This window comes from Citrus sinensis, chromosome 9 (assembly GCF_022201045.2).
Source record: "Citrus sinensis cultivar Valencia sweet orange chromosome 9, DVS_A1.0, whole genome shotgun sequence".
In the NCBI taxonomy this organism is placed as follows: Eukaryota; Viridiplantae; Streptophyta; class Magnoliopsida; order Sapindales; family Rutaceae; genus Citrus; species Citrus sinensis.
This window is the reverse complement of record NC_068564.1, coordinates 8,586,422-8,596,386: the sequence shown is the minus strand read 5'-3', so window position 1 is coordinate 8,596,386 and position 9,965 is coordinate 8,586,422. Positions and strand designations below refer to the sequence as shown.

The 9,965-nt window shown below is 34.6% G+C and overlaps 1 protein-coding gene across 1 annotated transcript; it reads right to left on the bottom strand.

The window, feature by feature from the left end:
* Window positions 1-251: 251 nt before the first annotated feature.
* On the bottom strand, window positions 252-7,975 carry LOC102626278 (thioredoxin reductase NTRC). Its single transcript, XM_006492871.4, has 10 exons — window positions 7,623-7,975; window positions 6,252-6,459; window positions 6,020-6,125; window positions 5,166-5,431; window positions 3,411-3,690; window positions 2,405-2,512; window positions 1,594-1,680; window positions 1,329-1,433; window positions 1,114-1,244; window positions 252-668 (listed from the first exon to the last, which is right to left on the bottom strand). The coding sequence occupies exons 1-10, from the start codon at window positions 7,891-7,893 to the stop codon at window positions 608-610; spliced, it is 1,623 nt and encodes a 540-aa protein (XP_006492934.2). The 5' UTR covers window positions 7,894-7,975; the 3' UTR covers window positions 252-607.
* Between the last annotated feature and the right edge of the window lie 1,990 nt (window positions 7,976-9,965).

The window sequence follows — 9,965 nt, the reverse complement described above, 5'->3', positions numbered from 1 at the left end:
TATTAATAATAAGACACAAAGTTAAGATCTCAAATGGTATGACAGTTACTGGGAGATGTATTTGTCCAAATTTAAGTTTAGAAACGAAAGATGTAAGAACACTACTAGACAGGTCCGCAAAGATGATAGCTAACTCATGGCAACTATTTTTCCAATCATAACTTATAAAATCAGATATGATGATTATTTTTGTTCCTTGAATTCAACATAAGGCAATAAGATTCTGCAGTGACGCAGACTGTACAAAAGAATCAAAGATGAAATATGTTCTCTTTGCTTCAAATTTACAAGTTAGCCGAAAAGTTCCACACTACAAGGGATTTTAATTAGAAATGCAAGTAAATTTCTTACTTCAGTCAGGAGAACATACTCAAAATGTGAACCAAATTCCAAAGCTGATCTCCAAATTTACAGGTTGACAAAAATACAAGATTGGAGAATCGAAAATCGATAACAATTCATTGGTAACTCTGCAGGTATAATCTACATGTAACATATCAATACAAGAAATCATTGTAAAAATTGAAGCATTATTCAGCAATCAGTTTGCAAGGAACAAAATTGAATAATAAAATGACAGCATTAGCCAAAAAGGTACGTAAAATACTCATTTATTTGCTTCAATGAATTCTCTGTACTCTTTCTTCATTTTGACCCCTGGTACAGTCCTGCATGAACCAAAATGGAATGGTTGGACTAGTTACCATGCACAAAAGTAGGGGTGAAATACTCAAATTGTTTCATTACATATTCCTCATGAGTAAAGAGATTACTGAGATACTGATACCGTCAATACCCTATAATCAAGTACGAAGCATAAAGAAAAGATTCTTGAAACTTGAAAAGAAATGATTATGCTAACCATTGCCTGAATTGAGTCCAAGTCAACAAAGTGATACTCAAGTAAAAGGTTCACACGCTCTTCTTATGTCAAAAATGTTATCTCCAAAGGATAGACTACCTATTAGTTGGTCTCTTGCTGTGGAATACATCCAAGGAGAATCATTTAATTTGGGGTGGGGTGCACACAAGCTTGGGAGCAAATAAAAAATTATTATAATATGCTTGCAAAGAGGAAAAGAAACATGGATGAAAGATCAAAATTTAGCCGACCTGATCATCTCCTTGTTCTTGAAGAACTGCACACACGGTGTACCCATAATTCCAGCAGCTTCTGCTATTTCTGGATCTTCCTCTATATCGATTTCAACAAAATGTACATTCTCATCAAATTCATCTATCACCTGCCATTTGTGAAAGCAGCAAAAGTTTAGCAAATTACTGATTAGTCATTTACAAAGATAGGTGTAATGACTGTCCTCGCATACCTTGCCAAGTATTGGCTTTAAAGTCCTACAGGGACCACAAGTTGGTGAAGTATATAGTACACATATAAGCCTTGGACTTTCATGGTACAACTTTCGTAGAGCATACTGAGGAAAAGGAAAACAAAAGATAAGTACAGGCATAAGCTTTGAACTAAAATGCTTCATTAAATCCTAAAATTAGAAAGAAGACGCTCCGTAAGAGGTGAAGAAACATTGAATTGTTCGTCCTGTTAAAGGTAGCATATTGAGAGAAATGAACAAGTACCTGGCCCTTGTGATTTGTACGTGTGATGTCAAACCCTTCTTGAACATCTCTATCTGTAAGGTCCTTCTTAGGCTCTTCAGCTTGAGGCTGTCAAATGAAAGAAGATGGAAATGATTTAAGTTTTATACTATGTTACAGACCCAGAAAATTTAATATAGCTATTAAATAACATAAAATCCATGAATCGATACCCCAAAAGTAGATATGACCGTACAGGAAGCCAAAATTGAAAGCCTTTCTTAATTATCAATATTTGTGATTTTACATTTCAAACTTCAGGAACAAGTTCATAGCCAGAGAAATCAAATTAACCAAAATTACTCAGTCCAGCTGATACAGAAATTTTTTTTTTCTTTTTGATTCGTGTAAGGAACCTTCCCATAAGAGTGCAAAAGTAAAATGCAAAAAGCTTAGCTCACCAGATATTCCTGCATCTATGATGCAGCAAAAGACTTATCTAAGGTTACAGAAGCATTACGATCAAGAAAGTATATGATATTGTTTTGTAAGCAATTTGCAGTTAAAAAAAAGTGAGAAAAGCTTCCCAGGAAAATTTTTAGTTATAATATTATATCAAGAATTATGTCCTCATTATGTATATGCACTATCATTGGTTTTTGTCAACATACATGCAATAAATTGTCAAATAAATTTTGTGCAACCAGATCATCAATGTGAAAAAGCAGCAAGTTTCCAAAGGAGTTCATCAATAACTTCATAAAAGCAAAATCATATCATGCATTGAGAAGTTAATATATAACAAGAAACAAGTAGAATAAATTAAGCTGAATAGTATTAGGAAGATAATTACCTGATGAAACTCAATAAGGAGATTATTGTTCACAAGGTATCTCTCCACTGACAAAGCAGCAATGCATCCTGATCCAGCAGCAGTTACTGCTTGTCTCCACTCGTGGTCCTATTCAGTAAACAGGAACCTAATTATTAGACGGTCCAAAACAGTCACAGGCCACCCAAGCAACCAAAAAAACAAAAAAAAAAAACGAAAACATAAGAACTGTAGAAGGAACCAGGCGGCAAACAACCAATTCTTCACTGAACCTCAAAAGAATTCACACATTATAATGTCTCATATATGAAATTGAACATTAAAAGAAAGACACCCCTCCCCTAATTGATTTTGGCCAATGGATTCGAACGGTTTATATATGCATTGAAACATATACCTCAAAGTTTACTACATAAATTCATCTCATATTGGACATATGCAGAAAATCAAATCTATACCCAGAAAGATACAACATATTGATTGGAGAAACATTCATCTCTACAATGGTTGAAGTAATCTAACCAATCCAACCAAATTAAAAACTATGCAAAACTTTTATCCTGGAAAAGAAAAATTAGTAAGAACTTAAAACATAACAAACTTCTAGTCAAGCATAGCAACTCTATTGGCTCACATACAATTTAAATTTTATGCAAGTAGCTCATAATGATCTAAATGTGTAAATTTTTTCCACATTGCTTGTCAAATTCTAAAACAAGAATGACAACTTCTACAATTTTTAAAAGCATCACACTTCCAACCAAGCATTAAGAGACACTTTCCCAAATCAGTTTAAAGAATTTCCTCGAGCGATTAGCAAACAAGTAATTCTTCGAGAGACTATCGTTGCTTGATTCTAACAACCTATAATTCTAACTACCACTTTATCAATTATGACCACTACTACAATCATGTCGATGACAGGACTGCAGTCCTGAGAAGGATAGTTGGGACAGATAATTAATCTTGACAAGCCCTTGATGAAAACTGAATGAGATTTCAAATTTAAAGGCTTTGACCGGAGTACCTGCACATCTCCAGCTGCAAATACACCTTCAACAGAAGTTTTTGCAGTACCCTCCTCAACAATCACGTAACCTGAGCTGTCAAGTTCAACTTGGCCTTGCAGCAACTGGCTATTCGGTGAATGACCTATACCATAAAATAAGCCTTTTGCCTCTAGCACAGATTCCTCACCAGTGTCAACTTTTCTGAGTAAAATGCCAGACATTTGGCCTTTTGTATTGCTGACAACGTCAACTGTCTCCGTATTGAAGTGCACAGTGATATTTGGGTTGTTGAACACTCTGAAACATTCGCGATAACCAACCTGTTAAACAAACATTCAGGGAGTTGAAAACTCAACATAAAAATTTTTCATTAGTACATAATTCATCGTCAAGGCAGCCAACTAGAAACAAAAAGGAGAATTTACACACCATAAAGCAACAAGAAATGCCATAACAAGAGTAATCAATGAAAAAATATATGAAAAACAACATGACGCTTCAACTGTTAGATAAGCAATCCACCTAGTAGCCTAGTACTGTGAAACCATAAGCTGCTATCACAGAAAAGGAACACTGAAGCACTTTGGAGTCACAATTAGTAAAAATTCAACCACAACTTGGCAGAAAGATCATATAAAATATGCTAATAAAAAAAAGAATCTGCTCCCCTTAATACTCGTATAACCAACTATAACATGCATAAAAATATTATGTTATATGCAGGCCATATTACAACAGATACATCAGACAACCCATAGAATCTTTACCTAATAAAATGGATAATGCTTGCAAAAAAAATTATAATGGAACTTCTGATCCCACAACAAATATTCTTTTTGAGTGTTTAAAAATATCATTTATTTTAAAACAACCTAATATATCTAGGGATGGCAATGGGGAGGGGAAGGAAGCGGATCGACATCCCCGTACCCATCCCCATCCCTGATACTTTTATTTTTCGAACTTGATTTAATCATATTAAAATAAAAGTATAAAACCATATTACTAACACAAAACTTCAAAACAAACTAAAGCAATGAAAATCATTTCCATCAAACTAAGTTAAAGTCATCAAAATTACAAGATAGTCTACGAAATTAAGTAAAAGCAAAGCTTTTTCAAAGTTGAACACATCCATAAAAGTCACATGTATAAATCATCAACAAAATTATTTTTGTCAATCTTCAAGTGCTTATATTAATTGTTATTTATATTATTTTATAAATATTATGATATTTGCTATTTACATCCATATTGTTATAATTTAAATTTTAATTGTATTTTCTAAAATTTTTTGAAGAGATAAAAAATCAAATAAAAATTAAAAATAGAAACGGGGAGGGGATGGGGAGTAAATTGTCCCAATCCCTTCCCCGAATAAGAATTTGGGTAAATATTTGTCCCTGAACCCTCCCCGAATGAGGAAATTGCCTTAGGGCCCCATCCCCGTGGGGATTTCTGCCACCCCTATATCATCAACATGCTTGCAAAAATACCTCTTTATCTATATTAATATACATCGAAAAGAAAGCACCAGAAAAAATCATCCACTAAAAAATCTATTAGGAATGAAAGAAAACCATAAGAAGGGGGAAAAAGAAATCAGATTAGACATAAATGCATAAATACTCCTGTAGAAAATTCAACTTCTACATACGTATATGAGTAATACACAGTGAGGCCAAACAACCATAGCATAAAGAATAAGCCATAACAACTTCCAAAGAACATGACAAAATACGAGACAAGGTTGAGGTTTCACCCATTCTCACCTATCTTGCATTGCTCTGGATGCCCTTAGTTGTTCCCTACGAACAAGTAAATGAACATGGCGAGCAAATTTCGTTAAGTATATTGCTTCCTCTGTAGCTGTATCACCTCCTCCAACCACGGCAAGAACTTGCCCTTTAAACAGGGGAGATGCTCCATCACATATTGCACAAGCACTGATTCCTCTGCTCCAAAACTCATCTTCACGAGGTAAATTGAGCCTTTTTGCAGTTGCTCCTGTAGCAAAAACAATGCTGTGGCACTTAACCTGAAGTTAAGCATGAGAAAGAAATTTTAAGAGCCTATAACCAACAAGAAAGTTTTAAAAGAATAGATCTACGAACAATGAATATCCTATGCCACCAGAATAGAACGGTAATGTGACTTGCAACTTGTGTCACACACACAGAGATTATGACCACAGAATATGTGTAACCATATAGAGGAAGATTAAGGCAGCAAGTTTTGCTTGTCATATCTTAATTTCTAAGTGAAACAAACATACAGTAAGACATAATGAATTAAAGAAATTGAGAATTTTTTCTGTAATATAAAGCGATGTAGCATTTAACTCAAATGACAGTTGTCCATCGCACATCCATACATTCATAGGTTCCACAACCACTATCAGACTCCACCATGCTTTTTGCATGGAGAGTATAATCCCTAGGGTCCAATTTCATTTATAGACCAATCAATGATGGAGTGTCCGAACTATCACTAAGTGTTCAGTTCAAATTTGGAGTCTTGGAAGCTTTGGTTATTTATGAACAAATGTATATACAATGTCTTTATATCATTTTGATAGAAACACTTCAACGCCTTTATAAAAATGTGCTGCAAAACAGTATATCACCTTACGTTCTCCACTCTTCACAGTAAAAGGATTGCTCTTGACATCAATAAACTCAACATCTTCTTGATGAAGTTCTGCACCCCAACGTTCAGCTTGACGCCGCATCCTACAGGTGGAAAAAAAAAATGTCATCATGCTATTCAACAATCACCGGTAGCATATTGTCAGATACAAATATAATTTACATTCACAAAAAATGGCAGAGTAAGCAAATAGCTCAGTTTTGCAACACCTGTCCATCAAATCTGGACCAGTTATTCCATCTGGAAAACCTGGAAAGTTCTCCACTTCAGTGGTAGTCATCAATTGCCCACCGGGAACACCACCTGCTTGATATCCTTCAAACACTACAGGCTTCAAGTTGGCACGAGCTGCATATATTGCTGCAGTATATCCAGCAGGACCTGAGCCTATAATTACTACATTTTCAACACTTTTTTCTGCAAGAAGTAAAACAAGATACATAAGCACATTTTCAACGATCCATATAGCTTCAAAGTTATTACAATTAGCAAGAATGGAATAATCCTAAAAGTATAAGGAAAACTAATTCTAGTCCTCACACCTGCAGCATGAAGAAGCAAATAAAATCAAACAGAAATCAATTCAATTGTTCAATCCTTTCTGAAGAAAGAGACAATTGAAATTCCAACCTAGCTAAAGGCAAGAGGAACACAGACTTAAGTAACAACACATAGTTAGAACTAGGCAACTAAGTTGACATTATGTGCAAAATAAAAGGACAGATGCTGTAAGATAAAAGAACTCATCATCAAGTGGCCACTAACTCAATTTGTTCAATTATCATGACAAAATGAAAAGAACGAAGGTATCAAACCTGCAAACGCCCAAAAAGGTGGGCATTGGTATTTCTTGTGGTTTTTAAGTCCTTATATTGAATTAAGATATTTGCCATATCTCATACTTCTTGAATATGGAATTATCTTCATCATATTGAAGATAGTACAATTACATAAGCTTGTAACCCCCATCGTAGGAGTTTGATCAATGTTTGAGTCCCAAAAAAGGAAAATGGCATATACATCACAACCGATATGGTTAACACAATTGAGATTGGGGTGCAAATATCATCAGAGACAGTTTATTGAACTAGAAATTTCAACGATTAACAGATTTTCCATAACGAGGTAATTCTTATAACCAGTGATCCGGTATACAACCAGGCAAGCAAAATCTTCAATCAGAAACCAGAAAAACCACTTGTTAACCACATAAAAGCCATAACATGCCTGCAATGACTTTCAAGTGACGCAAAGTACAATCTCTACTATATGCAGATTTTGCAATTTGCATAGTAATACCTTAAACAGTATATCCTACTCTATGAAGTATTCATGAACTGCCATATAAGAACCATTGAAACAGGAGCACTTTAACTTGGCTAAAAATTTGTTATCAAATCTTGCGCATTACAAAGAAATTTCTGCTTCTACGAAACCTAACACATTACTCAACAAAATAAATAAATAAACAATATTTAACAATTAAACTAACTTGATGATTACACTATAGTTGTTTTACATCGACAAAACTACATTACTCAGATAAGCAAAGGAAGGCGGAATAAGGAACTGAGAGTGACCTGCAGAGGAAAGCGCGTCCACGGAGGAAGCAGCTCTGACTCGGAGGGCGGGAAGATGATGAGGACCACTCGTTGAGTTGACTCGGAGAGAGCGGTGGCGAGTGGATAAGGTAGAGTTGAAGAGGAAGATAGAGTTAGAGTGAGAGAGAGGAGGATGAAGTGGAGAGAGAGTGGACATGGCGACTCGGTGGTGATGAGTCGGGGCGGTCCCGGTCCCGATTCCGGTTCCTATGCCTATCTTCGTAGACGCAGCCATTTGGTTTGAGACCATACAATTTTTTTTTTATTATTATTATTATAAGCTCTCTGCTTCCAGCCTGCCTTTCATTCAGGCTTCAGCAGTTTAAATGCGGCCTTTGCTTTTTTTTTTTTTTTTTTCAATTGTTTATTAGTTTGCTTGTTTGTTACTTTCTTTGTTTGTTTCATATGTCACTGTGGCACACGCGCGACACAGTTATCGTTAGCCGCTCGAGTAGGGATAATAAGCTACTCTCTCTCAAATAATTAGTTTTTAAAAAATATAAACAAAATTTTGGTTGTTAAAATGATGGATTTTAAATAAACTAAATTCATCAAATATTTTGATTTAATAATAATTAGGTTTCACTGTCCTTGTAGTATTCCATATATCGTATTGTGCTATTTATACACTAAGCATCGATATGGGAACTAAACCCCAACAAAACTATGATAAATACACACTCAAAATAATGTCATTTTGGGTGAGTTCGGTTTTTCTTTTTAAAATTTGCCTAAAAACTTTTTGTTAGGGTTTTACTAAGGTTTAATTCCCAATCATTTTTATTTATATATGTTCTAATAATTAATCTAAAATTCTTTAATTTTTTAATTCAGTCATCAATTTAAACTAGAAAAAAAATCTATTATGTTTTTCTTACACTGAGTTTGGAAAAATAAAAAAAAATTCAAAAGAATACAAACTGAAAATATCAATTAAAAATTGCAAACATTTTTAAAAATAAAATTTATATAAATTTTAAAATTAAAATTAGTCCCTCGGTGTAAAATGGGGCTAATTGATTCATATAATATATTTAAATTGATTCATGACTGATCAATCAATTTTTGTTAGTCTTTAATTTTTGACTTTGTAATTCGTATTGAAAATCTCTATTATTACATTAAATATGTTAAACTGCAAATTATCCATTGACGACAAACATATAGCAACTATAATAAATGGATTAAGAAAAAAAAATGTGGCAACTATAATAAATGTTTACGTGCCATGCATTCAACAAAACATATCAAAGTGGCGATAAATAAATGTGATTCCTTGTTAATTTACCAAGTAGATAATATAATGTGATCATATCAATGTCAAGAAAGAGGAACGTTGTGCAATACTTAGGGTGTGTTTGGAAGTGAGGTGTTGTACCTTTTAAGATGCAACTACTGTAAAGTAAAAGCTATAATTGTGGAGTAGAAATTGGGTAAAAAAAATTGCTAAACTGCCAAAATCTAGTTATAAGTGATACCAAACATCTTAGTAGCTGGGTTTTGGCAGTCCAGCTACCTCACCACACTCCCAAACGAGCTATTAATTGAGGTGTCATTTTGGTGCCAACAATGCTATCTCGGCACCGCTGCCTTAGGAACATATATACTTTATTGGCACTGCCTTGTTATCGCAAAGGTTGTCGCCTTCGCACCATCCACACGTGAAGAGCGACTTGCGTTATTGTCGTCATTTCATTACCACAAAAGTATTATTCTCAACACCACAAGTGAGGAGCAACCTGCCTCGTCTGCCGCAAAGGTGTCACCTTGACACCACTCATTAGGAACAATATGTTTTATCAACGCTGCCTCATTGCCATGAAAGTGTCGTATCAGCACCACATATTAAGGGCAACTCGTCTTATTGATGCTGCCTCGTTGCCAAAATGGTATCATCTCGAAATCACTTCATCATTACAATGTGAGATGTCATCTCGACATGTGACTAAGCGAACATTTTGATAAGATAACATCAATCACATCCTACATTAATTGCTTATCAATATTAATCCCAAAGCTAGATGCAATTTGCTAGATCTAAAGTCAATATTTAGCGATAAAGTGCAACGTTAGTTGGTGCGAGGTCGAGGTCTTGGAACGAGAATAAAGTGACAAGTCAATGTGCCACTCAGGAGCAAGTCTACATAGTCATCTAAGTAGACAAACATTTAATGCTGAGATGACGCATGTACGAGGAAGATGAGACTAATACCTACATAATGTATGTACTAAACGAGTAAGACTCTGTGCTCTCCGCTCATTATGAATAGAGGAGAAGTTAAAGGTAAATAGATGAACAATTTTCTCTCTTTTTCCTTGCCA